Source organism: Rosa rugosa, chromosome 2 (genome assembly GCF_958449725.1).
Source record: "Rosa rugosa chromosome 2, drRosRugo1.1, whole genome shotgun sequence".
Taxonomy (NCBI): domain Eukaryota; kingdom Viridiplantae; phylum Streptophyta; class Magnoliopsida; order Rosales; family Rosaceae; genus Rosa; species Rosa rugosa.
In genome coordinates, this window is record NC_084821.1 from 37,689,228 (window position 1) to 37,705,996 (window position 16,769).

At 37.2% G+C, this 16,769-nt stretch overlaps 1 protein-coding gene across 2 annotated transcripts; it reads left to right on the forward strand.

Moving 5' to 3' along the window:
* Nucleotides 1-8,792: 8,792 nt before the first annotated feature.
* On the forward strand, nt 8,793-12,098 carry LOC133733349 (ankyrin repeat-containing protein At5g02620-like). 2 transcript variants are annotated; one of them, XM_062160983.1, is made up of 6 exons: nt 8,793-9,011; nt 9,126-9,344; nt 9,657-10,127; nt 10,280-10,435; nt 10,523-10,971; nt 11,314-12,098. In XM_062160983.1, exons 1-6 carry the CDS (start codon nt 8,963-8,965, stop codon nt 11,926-11,928), a joined length of 1,959 nt encoding a protein of 652 aa, XP_062016967.1. In that variant the 5' UTR covers nt 8,793-8,962; the 3' UTR covers nt 11,929-12,098. The 2 variants fall into 2 exon arrangements, with proteins under 2 accessions (XP_062016967.1, XP_062016968.1); XM_062160984.1 differs by having other exon boundaries at nt 10,532-10,971.
* Nucleotides 12,099-16,769: the final 4,671 nt, after the last annotated feature.

A 16,769-nucleotide genomic window follows, 5' to 3' on the forward strand; every position in this document is an offset into this window, starting at 1 on the left:
TGACAGTTACTAGGCTTTACCTACTTGACTTCTTCGTTCAATCGTTTTTGATAGCTGGCCACTACAAGATTCTTTTATAGTGCTACCGCATTATTAATAAATTTATCATATCTATTATAAAAAAAAGTTGATATAAATGACCTAAATTAAAGCTGAAGCCAAAAACTTAAATCATAGCAGATGCTGAGAGCTCTAATTAAGCACATTCATATATTCACACTTTCCGTCAACAACATCGGCAAGACCTTTACTCTCCCTCTTACTCTCTCATGGATCTCCTTCCTTAATTAGTTCTTTCTCCTTTGGGTTTTCAGGGGCACAGGTGGACTTCGTGGTGCCTTTTCAACCATAAGTAACAACATAACAGCATGAACATCTCCATGTATGGATCAATTATGGCTATATTGTCATTGGTTTGTTGACACTTAGTAACATGAGAAACTTGGTTCTCAAATGGAGGTCTGTGGTGGCATCGTCAATAGGCTAAGCCCTTTGCCTTTCATATTTGGGAGAATCACCAACACTACTAGAAAACATGCAAATAGAAGTTGATTCAGTTTCAATCATTCATGTAGCACAATTAAAGTAGACATAAGATGCTCAAACATCGTTTTCTCTTCCTATGGAGGGCCTGGAGGACTTAAGAGTGCATAACCTCATTGATCAGGAGAGAGGGAATGGGTGGTAAAGTTGTTACAGGAGATTTTCACGGAGGAGGAGGTGCATGTTATTGCCAGCATCCCACTTAGTATTCGGTGACAAGAAGGGAGTTTATAATGTCAAGAGTGGATAGAACTCGGTCAGAGAAGGCTTCCACATCTTGTACGAAGGAAGGATGTGCGTTGAGTAAGTACTGGCGTTCAATTTGGAGGTTGAATGTTCCTCCGAAAGTGAGAATTTTCACTTACTCATGAGGGACATAGTGCCTACACGTACAGTTCTTGTTAATAGAAGAATAGAGTTTGGGGACCACAGGTGTGTATTTTGCAACGATTATTATGAATCTCCTTTACACTTATTTAAAGATTGCTCTACTTCCCATGTTTTTTGGTCTCAGGGTCCGTTACATTTACGGCCTGAGGACTTCGCTGCTAGTAGCATGCAAGATTGGTGCTTCATGCTGTTGGATATATAAGCTGGACCGTCAGAGGTTCTGTTTGTTTGCTACTGGTCTGTGGACCATTTGGAATGAAAGAAATAAGGTATTGTGGAAGGATGAGGTGTTTGACCCGATTTCTATGGCTCACTGGACTGCCCAATATTTGGGAGAGTATCAGAAATATCATGTGAAGCCATGTGTGAGAAGGCCAAGGGTGTTGTCCAAGTAGGAGTGCCCACTTAGAGAGAGGAGACACCTGTTATTACTTAAAATATTCTCTACAAATATTTATGTAATTTAAATTTTATGGTTTTACCGGAGGTGGGGCTGAGCCTCCGAGTTAGGTTGAATTCCAAATTCTTTACAAAAAAAAAAAAAATCCTCAAACATAAAATTTCATTCATCAATCCTCAAAATTAGTTATACATCATTGAGATTAGGCTAGCTAGGTCTAAACCCTAACTCCAAATTAGTCAACTACTTTTTTTTTTTTGAATAGTAGTCAACTACTTACTACCTATACAATTAGGTAGGGTTGCCACGTGGTGGGGCAGTGAGGCCCTCCAATCACTGCCTAGCATGGGAGATATTTTGGGTATTTTATTTTGCAAATTGATGACAGTTTTGGAACAAGAAATTTTTTCTTTGAGTTTTGATTGGTGGGCCGCATTGCCCTACCACGTGGCAGCCCCTACCCAAGACTTTTTCCCCATACAAATTATAACACCCATAATACGAAATAACATAAGAGAGAAGAAGAGAATGGTGAGGAACTCTAAGATTGGATCACACAAGCTTGGAGGCAATTATAAGCCATCTGGATTAAAGGTCTTCTAAAGCACTAGTTCCCTTTATAGGCCCACATTCATCCTCCTTCAAACTCGGAAAGCCACCATGATATGAAATTAAGAATCACCCCCAAATCCACATTCTTCCTCCTTCAAACTTTATTTGCGGGTCATTTACTGAAGTTGCATTCATTCATCTAGTTTAGTCTTCACATGCACCCTCATGTCGAGTTTCCTTTGAAGCATCTAATTCTTTTTTTTTTTTTTGAGAGAAATGTCAACTCATTGCATTGATCATCGAAATTATACATAATGACCCACCCATGTGGGGCTGTCAAAAGAGTCACTACTAAGCTATTCAACCTTTTTAAAGACCATGAAGCTCAACCAAAATCTATCCTAAAATGTCCTACAAAATCAAGAGGCCAAGACATCTCATGTATTTTTGGCGACAAATCTCAAAGAGAATCTATAAATTCATCCCAAAAATCGGGAGGAATCCCTAAAGAATAAACCAGAAAAATAAAACCTAGAGCCTAGGCCCAAACCCAGGCCAATATACCAGGGCCCAAGCCCAGACTCTTAGGCCCCCAACCCATGAACCTAGGAAAACCCTAGGCCACAGACTTGCCGCTTGCACGACACCACCTGCACCGCCGTTGACAACCATCAGCCCCACACCAGTGCAGCAGTCGTAGCCTTTGAGGCCGCACCGCCTTTCATTGCTATCCGCAACAAGCCGCCGCCAGCCCAAGAAACGAAGAAGCACCAGTAAGCCTAACACCGCAGTATTTAAGGTCTTTGAAAATCCAAAGCTGGTAACCGCCCGGCACTTCGCTCACCGGACCCTGTTGCAGTCCTGCCCGGCCATCCCTGATCCGGTCTGACCCGAATCCATCATCTCCATGTCGACTCCGCGACTCAGACACAACACCACTCTTAGGGGAGGTGTATTCAATTCAGATTTTAAAAGACTTTGTTTGAGTTTTTATAATCCATGGATTTGCTTAATCCACGGATTTTTTAAATTCTACATGGACTATGATTGATTCTAATGGATTGATTAACTAGTATTTGTTTAGATTTTACAAATCCTTATGATGTTTTTGGTAGGTTAATTTTTTTTTCTTCTTCTTCTTTAATTAAGCAATGGATGTATGGATCCAACTATAATGCTATATCAATGACAAGAAAGTATGGCAATCTACCATTCTTTATGTTGTGTCTAATGATATATGAACAATAAGAGAAAACTAACTAGCCAAAATGTTATTCATATCTAATTTACAAAAGAATCATGTGTATGTATCATCTTAATAATACCATTGAAAGTGAGCTTAATTAGCTAGAAGGATTAAGGCTTCTAAAGCTATAGTGATAAAAATAAAATAAAAAATTATTAGATGAGAGTAGAGGCAGAGGAAGATAGTGGGAAAATAGGTCTAAGACAAAAATGGATGAGTGTCACCTATTGAGACTTGCTTTTTTTTTTTTTTTTTTGGTGAAGAGCTTCTTCATTTTTTGACTGAAAAAGAATCCATCAAAATCTCTTGGGAAGTGGTTGGATTGTTTTTGAGTTTTGATATGTATAAAAAACACTATAAAATCCTCCAAAATCCAGCATTTAATGAAATCCTTAAAAATCCTTATACTTTTGAATATCAATAGATTTGAATGGATAATTTTAAATCTTAATTGAATACATCAAGATTTTTAAGGACTGTTTAAAATATCAGTTGAATACCCATAGACTTCTAAAATACAAAGAAAACCTGTAAACTCTTAAATGAATACACCACCCTTAGTTTCGAGAAGCCGATGACTCAATCCTGCCATCCTCTATCTCCCAGCGACCAGACGATGAGGAAGACCTCTCTCCTCTAGCCCAATTCATAGAACCGCCGCCAGAAGGCCACGGCGCCTCCACCTATACCTCTCAGAGAGAGTAACTAAGCATTTTTTTTGTCCCGATTTTAGGCACAGGCACCCTTTTGAAGAAGTGTCCAATTGAATAAGTGTCCATTTGAAATTTTGAATAAGGTTAACTCCATTCTTTCTGTTTTTTGCCCCTTTTATTTTTTATTTTTAGTTATGGTCGCAAGATGATATAGGTTATTATAGGTTGTTTATTAGTAGAGTTGTGTTCATTCGCTCAGTTTAGACTTCGATTCTCTGCCTACGCTCTGAAGTTGTAATGCCTTGGCAGTATCAATTTGAATATATGATGAAGTTGCTGTTCTGGATCGAGTACATTTTTCTATTATTAATATCAGTTATGGAGTTTGTCTTTTTTGTTGGTCTTACTGCTATTACATGTTTAGGAATTAAAAATATTTAAGTTTTTCTATATAAGAAAAGAAATTATAAAAAAAAAGCCCCTATTACAACCTATCATGAAAATCAAATTTAAAAGCATTAAGGACACTAGTAGGTAATCTTTCATTCCAACTAGCTATGTCTGAGTTTTTCGACATTTAAGTTGTTCTAACAAGCTCTTATGGGCAAATTACTATAGATAACTTTTTTATATAAACGAACCTGAAAAACAATAATAATCAAGAGGAGGGTAGCCGCCTTTCATGCAGAATCTTGATCAGTAATTAAATTAGGGAAGTGAAATTTGCACTCCCCAAATTGTAAACCACACTCCCTTTTTATTTTTAAATATTATTCTTTATTTTTAAATATTATTCTTATGTTTGTGGCATATGATTTTCCAATATTACCAAGATCATTTCTACTTGGTTAACTTTCTCGTAGATTTCCCTCTGCTAAAAGAGATCGATCAGATGAAAGGTAATGCCGTTGGGATAGATTCCCCTTTCAGTTTCATCTCTGTTTAGTTGTTGGAATCAAGAAACTCCCACATGCAATTTTACTGGGATTGTCTGCAACTCGAATGGTTAGAAATCAATCTTTCTCAGCAAAACCTTTGTGAGTTTCTTCCTTTCGATGCAATATGCTCACTTCCACAGCTAGAAAAGCTTTCTTTTGGGTCAAATTTCCTACACGGAAGTTTCACTGAGGATTTGATCAAGTCTACTAATTTGTAGGAATTGGATTTGGGTAAGAATTCTTTCACAAGAAAAGTGCCTGACCTGGGCTCTTCTTTTTGCTGAAGCTCGTTGGGAATAGATTCCCCGTAGAGCGAATGCCGCCGCGCACTTGGTGGCTTCCCTTGCCAAGAGGGAGGTGGCTCTGCAAAGATGGGTTGATGACATATACGTACAATTGGAGGTCTCCATATGTATAGCTAGCAAATGCCCTCTTGGAGAATTGTACTTTGCTTGAAATTGAAATTTGAAAATATAAAAAGAAAGACACATATTGGATTACGTATCTGCCAAATCGCCTTCTTGGCAAAGATGGATCTGACACCTCCAATTCTACCACTTTCTCTTGCCAAACAACGATCTCCAAAAGCAAAATTTGTTAGCTAATACAATCGTCCAGCTTCATGCCCAGAATACCCAAATTCATGCCTATCAATCTTCGAATGTTTTGCTCAATAATTCTGGGTTTTGATCATATTCCATTTTGTTGTCAGACCCAAAAAGAATCCATTTCATTTAGAGGTAGAATTAGAGATTGAGATTCGAGTCTATGGAAAACATGTAGATGGAAAGAGAAGTTCGAGAGAGAGAGAGAGAGAGAGAGAGGGTGGGAAAGATATATAAACACAATTATAAAAATATAAAATTTAGAAGGTGGGAGTGTGGTTTACAATTTAGGGAGTGCAAATTTCACTACCCTTAAATTAATAAGAGTCAGAAGGCTGTGGCTCACAATTGATGATAGATAGAGGTTGTGTTAAATGCATAGAGATCACGAAATAAAACAACCATATATCCGTACGGGCTATAACCAAGATTCTTAAGTATCATAACGATCAAAGTAAATGGAATGATGGACTGAGTATTGTATATTGAACCGTGCATTTTAGTCTTGCCGAAAGCAAACCAAAAACAAAAGAAAACAACAGGACATAACCTCCAATTGCACAAATATAATTAAGAGAAGATTCGCACGCCCCCAACTAAACTAAATAATAAAGTGCGAAGTAAGCAACTAGGCAATTACGCAAACATATTACCAAACTAGGGCTAGTATCTTTTTATATGAATCTAGGCCGTAAAGGTATCCATTATTAAATCATCATATCATGTTCAGATAAAAGATTTGATCTACCATTTTCATTTAAACGCTGAACCACATTAATGTAAGGGTTTTTTACTTCAACAGTGTCTGAACTCTTCAAGGACTTTTGAAATGATACCTGAACTTTCAAAGTTATCAATGTGATACCTAAACTCTAATTTTCTTATCAACGGAATACCTACGTCAGTATTCCGTTACGGGTCCGTTATCTGGAGGCATGTGAGGCGCACGTGATCAAAAAAACAAGGGCAAAACAGACATTTTATCCCAATTCCCCCTAAAATGGATCAAAAACTAAATTTCCTCTATAATGTTTGAAGGACACGAGGTTCGAACCCCCAACCTCTCTCACAACAACTCAACTCCCCACCACTGGAGCACACATCATCCTCGATACAATACCTCCAAACTTTATATTTATACTCTCTTTAAAAGATACGGAATAATTATACAAAACATACAAACCATGGAAGACTTGAGATTCGAACCTCCAACCTCTCGCACGACAACCCAACTCCCCACCACTAGAGAACGAACTGTCCTCGGTATTAGATCTCCAAACTTTATATTTATACTCTTTTTAAGAGGTACGGAATAATTAAACAAAACATATAAACCATGAAAGACATGAGGTTCGAACCCTCAACCTCTCGCATAACAACTCAACTCCCCACCACTGGTGCAAGAGCTGCCGGCGTTATAATGTCTACAAAATTTATATTTATACTTTTTTTAGGTGATAGATTAAACATAAAACAGAATCTTCTCTCTCTCTTGGTCTTCGACCTTTCTTCTTCTGCAGTTCTGCAATTCTGCTTCATCTTTTTTTTTTTTTTTTTTTTCTTCCTCCCCAATCTCCATCTCAAATCAACACAGATCAACATCAGATCTTGTAATTACAACATATTCCATCACCAAATGGATCGGTTTAGTACCGAATCCACCCCTACTAGTCCAAACTAACCACACAAAGAAAATTTCAGATCTTAAATCAATCATAAACTATTGCTCCCAAACCAAAAAGGAAGTGGTGGCTTCAGTGGTGAGAGGTAGGAAAAGGAATGGATAAATCTGGTGGCTTTGTGTTTCCAAGGAGAGAATGATTATTAGGGTGAGTGGCGGTGATTGTATAGAAAAAAGAAATGGATAGGTGTTGTGGTGTTAGTTTTTAGTGTGAGATTTGCAGATTTGCAGGTGAAGAGGTCGGAGGAGGTGAGGGAGTCGTGGCGGCCGGGGGAGGCAGGGGGAGAAGAGAATGGGAGGGCGGCATAGGTGGAGTGACGTGGCGGGGGGATCATGACAGGAAAGAGAGAGTTGCCGGAGGGGGAAATGTCGGAGACCGGAGGGGAGGAGGCGATGGGCTCCGGGGCGGCGAAGAACCCGACTTGGCGGACCTTCGGGTCGCTGACGAAGAAGCTGAAAGAAAGCAGGGGAAGAAGAAGCTGAAAAAGAAAAACAAGAAAGACAAAAAGAAAGAAAGAAAGCAAAAAAAATAAAGAATTAAAAATAATAAAAAAATACTTTTGAGGGTAAATTAGTCTTTTTACTCTTATTTTGTGCCTTACATGCCGACACGTGGTCATAGTTAACGGACCTATAACGGAATACTGACGTAGGTATTCCTTTGACAAGAAAATTAGAGTCCAGGTATCACATTGATAACTTTGAAAGTTCAGGTATCATTTCAAAAGTCCTCGAAGAGTTCAGACACTGTTGAAGTAAAAAACCCTTAATGTAATAGAGTAAAAAAGGAAATTCTTTACTTGTTGTGCATGCTGCTAGTTCTAGACAAGCCACTAGTAGTAAAAGGGAGGATACCTAGCTCTCTGCTATATATGAACAGGGTCTTCGGTCGATGATATATATTTCTTGTTGATGATGGAGTAGCTTAGAAGGTTACTCAGCTAAGCCTTTTCCACATTCCTTGTTCCACTGAAAACTCTGTAGCTTACAAGCTTGCTAGACCTCTTACCCCTGAGTTTGAGATTTGAAGAAAATAGTTTGTTTCTCTTTCGATTATAAAAAACGAACTACATCGAAAGTATGTAGAACATTAGAAAATGTATGAAGTATGATTGAGATCCATGCATGATAAAGCTATTATAGTATTATACATGCATTTTCCTAATGGAAGACCAAGACTGCAGAATAATCAAGTCTGCAAAGCAATTAACCTTTACGCACATTAAGCTCCTCCTCTAATTTGTTTTGGTACTACTTTATGATCGACCACTAGTGTAAAGAAAGAACATGCAATTAAAGCTACGATAAGTGTTACCCCCAACTCGATCGACCTTTGCATATATATTATCACTAAATGACTATTATATTAATTTGCTTTTTGATAGATGTCGGGTTTCAGTTGCGTCCTCAAGGTTTGGGAAGTCATGGATCTATTTTTTACTGCTAATTATTGAGCACTTATTTGTAATACTAATTTATGGGGGCCCTTATAGATATTGAGAGAGGATTGAGGAATCGAAGGCAATTTCCTACCAATTTCCCTCAGAATTCTATTAGTCGTGACTTTGAGCTTGGTGGTCGAGTTTCGGCAGGTGACCAAAAGAACATGGATGTTACTTTTTATTGTTATAGTGGTGGGTTCCTCCACCTGAGACTGAGAGGTGTGTAATACCTTAGTCCAGCCCCGAAGGACTTCTTTATCCAAGGCGGTGGGGATTTGGTGAATCTCATGAGAATATATATACCTCTTTCTTGTTTTCCTGTCCCTGGGTTTCCCACTATGATCGAATAGCTTACAAAACTAGCCACTATAGCCTATCCGCATGCCATCTGCAGAAGTGCAGATTTTCTGGCTTTAACTATACATATATAATACACACACACATATGCTCCGTATACTTTTTACCGCATCTAAATTAACACTTGCGGTAGTCAGACCGGGCCTCTATATATTATGCTTTTCCCGTTTCCACACCAAGCACGAGTGAACTTGCTAGAGAAGAGTTAGCACCATTCTCTCTCTCTCTCAATATTTGTTCATAAGCTAGGTGCACCTGCAATATTTTACCCCTTATCAATTCACTTATTATATCTGTTATTTTATTTTTCTTTTGCAGGGGTGCATGCTTGCGTGTTTATACAATTTGTTCAATCTGGAACCATGTCTATCCCACAAGCAGAACATGTAGCACCTACTGGAATTCAATTAACCACGGCTCGTGACAATTCAGTAACTGGGATAGACAACCAATCTACAAAATTCACTGCCATCGACATTTTGGCTGATGCGGCTCAACCAAACAGACCTTCACCTCATCTACTAGAACATAAAAATAGTACATGCCATCTCTAATCTCTTATACATTCACATTATTCAGTGAGCTTCATCTAAGTACTGTAAAATTAATTTCTTAATTGCTACGTAAATGTATTAATACGATAATTGCCAAAAAAAATACAAATTAATTATAAGTGGTTTACAAGCTTTATTCACTCGACTCAGCAAAGACCTAGCTAGCTGGTCTTTTTTATTGACATATGCAAACTTTTCCATAATTCTACCCATCTAAATTTAATGTATGTTCAGTTATATGTATATTCTTCAGATAAGTAACTTAATTAATCCCCTTATGATTAATCCTATACAGGAGAAAAATACCTCAAGACATGTGTTGCCCTCTATAAGCATGCACTAAAGGGCGACTGGGAAGCCGCTGAACAAATCTTGAAAGAGGATAGGTCACTTCTGAGTGCTAGCATAACAAGATCAGGATGTGAAACAGTTCTTCACGTTGCAGCAGGATCAAGACATATCCACTTTGTGCAGAAACTGGTCAACATGATGGACAAAGAACAGTTGGTACTGCAAGACATAAATGGAAACACTGCCTTGTGCGTTGCCGCTGCGGCTGGATCTCTAGACATTGTCCAGATTTTGATAGACCATAATAATTCTTTGCTGACAATTCGAGGTGGTAAAGATATGGCACCACCCTACATGGCTGCTGTATTAGGACAGTCGGAAATGGCATGTTACCTGTACAACAAAAGTGAAAAGATGTTGGAGATAACCGACCGAGAAAACTTGTTTTTTTCTTCCATTAACAACGGTCTGTACGGTAGGTATACTAAAGTTCATCCTTTTTTATACATGCATTTTGAACATTTATGGACTAGGAAAACTTCAAAATCTCAAAATTATGAATGAATAGATAGACGTCTACCAGTGGTCTACGTTTGCATTCTTAATTTCTTTGTGTAAAAATTGCAGATTTGGCCTTTCAGTTGCTAGTTGCTGATAAAGCATTAGCGAAGGCACGTACTAGTTCGCAGAAAAATAAGACGGCCTTGCATATCTTGGCTCGAAGACCTTCAGCATTTGGTGGCAGCCAAAGTCCACGAATGTGGACTAGACTCATTAAGTCATGTGAGTGAAGTAATTCTTCAAAAATTTGTATTTAGCTTCATTACTGTTGACCATGTTGCTTATGTTCTTCAAACTTTTCATCTCAAGTACTCCCAGGTTTGAAGTTTGCATGCAAAACAAAGTTGAAAGAAGCTAATGGAGCCCTTCAACTAGTCTGCCGCCTCTGGGAAGAAATCTTGAGAGACGAGCACGATAACGTGATGAGGCTGATCAAATTTCCAACAAACTTGCTATTTGACGCAGCAGAATTAGGGAATTATGAGTTCCTAGCGGCACTTATGAGCTCTTATCCTGAGTTAGTTTGGGAAACTGATGAAAATAATCGAACTATAATCCATGTCGCAGTTTTGCATCGTCACGCAGGTATCTTCAATCTAGTGCATGAGATAGGTTCAATCAGGGATGTCATAGTGACATATAAGGATCATCAGGGTAACAATATTGTGCATATGGCTGCAAAATTAGCACCTCAAAATCAACTGAATCTCGTGTCAGGCGTAGCTCTTCAAATGCAGCGGGAGTTAGTATGGTTTGAGGTACTTCCCTCATTGTACCCTTAACCGTTATGCTTACCTTTTACTCTGACGGACATTCCGTTAAAATAGCCATCTAGTTTTCCTCCCTTACTGAGATGACGAATGATGTGACTGCAAATGCATGCTCAGTAAAAACATCTGGTGAATTTATTTTATGATTTTTTGCCACATCAGTTGTCACATTAAGGTGGATTCTGGTTGGTTTAGCTAACATTACTCCGTTTTGTCTTCTTCTTTTTTTTTTCTAATACGAATTCATTTCATGGTTTCACATTCAAGTTAATAGATCTCATTAGTTGACTGCTTGTTGCCTTCTTTACTCTTATATCTTCAAAATGGCAGGAAGTCAAAACAATTGTCCAACCTCAATACATAGAGATGGAAAACAACCAAGGAAAAACTCCTCAAGAATTATTCACTGAAGAGCATATGGTGTTAATGCGTCGAGGAGAAAAATGGATGCAGGTTACTGCAACTTCATGTATGCTAGTTGCAACTATTATCGCAACTGTTGTGTTCTCAGCTGCATTTAGCGTACCTGGTGGCACAGATGATCATACCGGAAAGCCAAACTTTTTGAAAAAGAAAGCCTTTCTAGACTTTACCATAGCTGATGAAGTAGCACTCTTTTCCTCTTCAACTGCAATGCTGATGTTCTTGTTCATTCTTACCTCGCGGTATGCAGAAAATGATTTCCTCAAGTCCTTGCCCTTGAAGTTGATGGTAGGACTCACTTGCCTTTTCGTCTCTATAGCATCTATGATGATGGCTTTCAGCACTGCGCTCTATTTGTCTTGTCAATATGGATCAAAATGGGTCCCAAATCTTACATTTATATTTGCAATTCTCCCTGTTGCTTTGTATGCGTTTATGCAGTTCCCTCTCATGTCTGATATGTCCTCTTCAACATTTTGTTCAAGTCTTTTATTTCAGCCATGGAAACGTATGATATACTAAAATGTTGGGCTGAAATGTGTACATTTTTGACGTAGTTAAATCTTTGGTCCCTAGCTACAATAATGATGTTATATATTCTAACTAGAATGAAGTTGTAACTACAGATTGATCATCTATTATGTACATTTAAGGCATAATCAGATGAACATGGTGACAGTTTTACTCTTCAATTTTACTTATGTTCTATTTATTTTTTTTAACAGAACTCATGCTCTATTATATAGTACATCTTCTGATCTTTACAACACCAAAAAATCCAGTAGCTTTATTCCTTCCCAAACTTGTAAAAGAAATGAGCTGAACTTGAGCTCAATATATTATACTTGACAGAGAATAAGTCTTTTGAATATTGATATGCTAAATAATTAATTGCTCGAGCGTGAGCAGATCCTATAATTTTCTAAAAACAAAAGCAGTTTGGATCAATCTCTATGCATGCATTTATCAGAGCTTTGATCATAAAGTTGGACTTTCATTTATATAAATAAATTATTTGAAACCTCTGAAAAGAACACTTTCATTTTTTTTTTTTTTTTTGAGGTTGTTATGTCACTACCTTCATTTACCGGTTTCCTAGTCATTTGGACGGTAAACGATAACTATCTTTACTTTTTACCTTCATTTCGAGCTTTTAAGGGCTTCAAAAGTTGAATTTTTATTTCAATCACTTTTTGAGAAAAATTCCTTCAAGAAAGCTGTAGAGGACGTTAAACTGAGTTTGTGGACACATGGCACACTCAAATTAGAGTTCGTATGAAGAAGTTATGGTCAAAAAAGCAAAAATTACTGTTCTGAAAAACTTACTATAAATAGCAAAAACTTACCTAGGTAACTTGCTATTTTAGAAAAATTACCAAACCCTAAATCCGCTTTTCCCTCTCGCTGACCCGAAACTCAACTTTGACCCAACATAATTTCCGCTGTCTGAACACCTGACGGTGCGCCACCGGTCCCATCTAAACCATGCGTCCTTATCTTTCTCTCTGTCGTGGTGGTTTCAATCAGTTCGAAGTGTAGAAAGAGTATTTGAGCAAAAAAAATATCGGCCGACTCGTATCCTTGACCTGATCAGAACTCACAACTCCGGCCATTTCTTTCGACGAAACTAGTTGAGCTTTAAACATCTTACTCAGATGGCTCTTGGGACTCACATCAATCCCTCCAAAACATCTTGATCCGATTTGAAGCGTGGAGCCGGAAACAAGCATTTGAAATTCTAGGATTTTTTTATTTCTTTTGAGGTATTTTCCGGCTTGGCCACTTGTTTTTGATCGTTTTCGTAGTTGAAGAAATTGTTGGGCTTCTCATGAGAATTATTTTGACATAGGTTTCACGACCCAAATCAGAATCGAAGGTGGCACGTAGGGCCCACACATCGTCACTTCTGGTGGCGCGTGGGGACGCATACCGCCTCATTTTGCCTTGTGGTTTTGCTCGTTGGGTAGATCTTGGTGTTGGGGGCATGTTGATATAAATTTCGTTGAATTTGGTTAACATTTGAAATCGATCCGAAATTTCGTTTTGCTGATTTTTAGGTTTCAATTAGGGAAAATCGGATTGTTAGATCGTCATCGATTTTTCTCATGACGGTAGAATTGTTGAGTTGACAAAACCGATGAAGTTTGCATTGAATCCGATGTTATTTCAGATTTTTGATGAATTTTTTTTACGAAGGGATTTTTGGGTTTCGTTTCCGAGTTGTATTTAATGTTCGAGCATTTTAAATTGTTGTTTAAGATTCGTCGATTGTACAGGACGATGTGCAGGGCCATTGCTAGACAAGGATCCCTACACTTGGGGGTTTTAGCCATGAAGTGTGGGTGGACTTTGGTTTTAAATATAATTGCGTGCGATTTTATTTTTTGGAAATAATATTTGAAATGTGTTTTCCTTGGAAAATTGGGTGATGATAATTGTCTTCACGTATTTTCGGTGATTTTCTCGTGTTTGAATTAAATATGGTTTATTTGACATTTTATGCAATTCGATGATATTTTGGATATTAGAATTGGTTTCGCTATTGACATTTTGCTATGATTGATTTCAAGTATGAAATGCGATGATTGGTGAAGTTTCGGATTTGGGTCTTGGCTATGTTTGAAATATCTGGATTGATTTTTTTTTTCTTCACAACGGTGACATAGCAGAAAGATAAAGTTCACTTCATACAAAGCCATAGAACAATTAAACATGCTTTCCCACTATGCTGTCGGCTAGAAATAACTCTAACAACACTTCGTTTCATCCTGCCACTAGGAGGTTGTGTCCATTTAATAAAGACTCGCTTCCTCTATAGGACAGACAAGGCACTTTGAGTGCACGCACAGGCATTCAGCCCAACTCTCCCTATAAAAATTGGATAGGGACTTATTGACATCAAAACCCTAATAACTAAGAAATAAACAAAGCAACTAAAACAAAATAAATACACAAAAGGGCCCATTGACCCAAAAGGGTGCAACAGCAATGCCTAGGCCAAACAGGCCCAGGTAACAAAGAGAACGCATCCCTCCCTCTCTGCCGAAGACTGCACCTACACCATCACCACTACCCGGCCACCAAACCTACCTCCCCACCACCGGCCTCTAGTCTCCACCGCATTTGTAGCTACGCCGCCGTCAGACCACCGGCAATCGATGAGTTCTCTCTCTCTCTAAGTGACAAAGAGAGAGAGAGGGTAAAAAATTCTTCTAAAAATAAATAAAAAATAATATAAAAAAAACTTAGGATATTAGGGCAAAAAATATATAATTTATTGGATAAGTGGGCAATCTTATAAGATGTTTGGGTAAGTAAAGTTGAGTCAAGCTAGTGTACTGGTGGGTATGAGATACCCTCATTTACAACTATTTGAACAAAAATTTACAAGTATTTGAACCAAAATTACAACATTGAAAACAAAAGTTACCATATTCATTTACACTATTTACATATAGTTAAACAAAAATTACAACATTGATAACGAATTTGTTCAAAAGCTTGTAAAAATGTCGTAAGAGGTGTAATTACCATTATTAGAACTAAGATTACAACATTGACAACAAATTTGTTTAAAAACTTGTAAAATGTCGTAAGAGGTGTAATTACCATTATTAGAACTAAAATTACACAAAGTATGACTCAAATTACAACTTTGACAACAAAATTTGTTCTCACTTTTGTAAATGTGGGAATGAGATACCCACCACTACACTAGAATTTCCCAGTAAAGTTAGTGTAGTGTAAATTTGAGTTAATGGACATTTTCCCTTAACTATACTATTAATATCATTTGATATTGATCAAAGTACTATTTCAGCATTAAAATGGTCGGAAATTTTGGTCGACAGAAAGCAAAACAAAAGAACCTAGGCACTTCACGAAGACCCATGGTATAAAGCTCAAAAGAAAGAAGTGAAACTTTAGACAGGGACGTACCCATGACACAAATATTATAGAAGATATTTCAAAACAAGATATTTTGGAGGAAGGCAACTAGGCAAGTGGCTAGGCAAACAATATCAAGAGAAAGTAGAGGCCAGATTAGAAGGACGTTTTTTTCTTTTTGTAAGTGAGATTAGAAGACTTTGACCCTCAAGTCTTCGTCCCAGCTCTAATTATTTAACTATTTTTTATATATATTTTTTTGTTTTGATAGCAATTATTTTTTTATATGATCGAATGCAGGTAAAACTAACCATTATTTGATTCATATCATATTCAGATAGAAATGATTTAATCTACCATTGTCCCGACTCCCGAGTATCAAAAAGAAAGTAGAGGCTGGGTTAGAAGACTTTGACTCACAAGTCTCCCACTAACTATTTATCTAGAAACATCATATTATACAGGATACTAGCTTTCTTTTTAATTAATTGTAGATGTATCCCGTAAAGCTAAGTACGTACCTAACCAATATTTGACCATTATAGTTTCATGAAAATGAATATTTCAAGTATTTACTAGTACAGCCACTAAGCTACTCGATCCTCTCTTCCCCAGTATCATTCTCAGTTTGAATACAGGACTATTTAATTGTGTAAAGGCTAAAAGAAAAGGAATGCTGCATCTACTGGCAATCAAATTCTTTAGGTGTGTGTACGTGTTGCTACTTGCTAGTGCTGAACAAGCTACCTAAAACTCTCCTCCGAGCAGGGTCATCGATCAATAGTATTCATTTTCCCCAGCTATATACCCTGTTCGGATCAAACTCTGTAGCTCCCAAGCTTGTTAGATATACGTAGTGATCATGACACACTACTCGGATACCTTCACCATTTTGTTTTAGATTTGAGGAAAATATTTAATTGTCTCGCTTCCATTGCAAATAGGAAAAAACATAAACTATACCTAAACAGTATGCAATATTAAAAAAAAAAAAAAAAAAAAAAAAGATAAAAATCCAATTACAACTACCCTAAGAGCATCTTTAGCAATGCTAACTATATTTTAGTCAAATTTTAGCTAAAGTAGCTAAAACGTTATTTTGTCTAGCAAGTTTTAAAATACAGCTGCATCAATTTTCTCTATTTTAGCTAGTTTTAAATTTATATTAATTTTTAAATGAAGATTACATAGTTTAAATATATTATTAAATTATATAAAATAACTGAAAAAAATATTTTTGAATTATAAAAAACCTCATCTCGCTCTCTATATTTATGAGCGACATAACTAAAAGTTATAATGGAGAGCCACTCAGGAATATAGTGCTTATATACAAAACTAAACATGATCTCTAAAATAGCTAATGAGCTAAAATAGAGAGTCTGCTAAACATGCCCTAAGGTAACTAAAATAAAACAATCGTACTGTTTCAAATATATAAAAGATTAAGAATGGAGTATAGTCAAGTCTTCAAA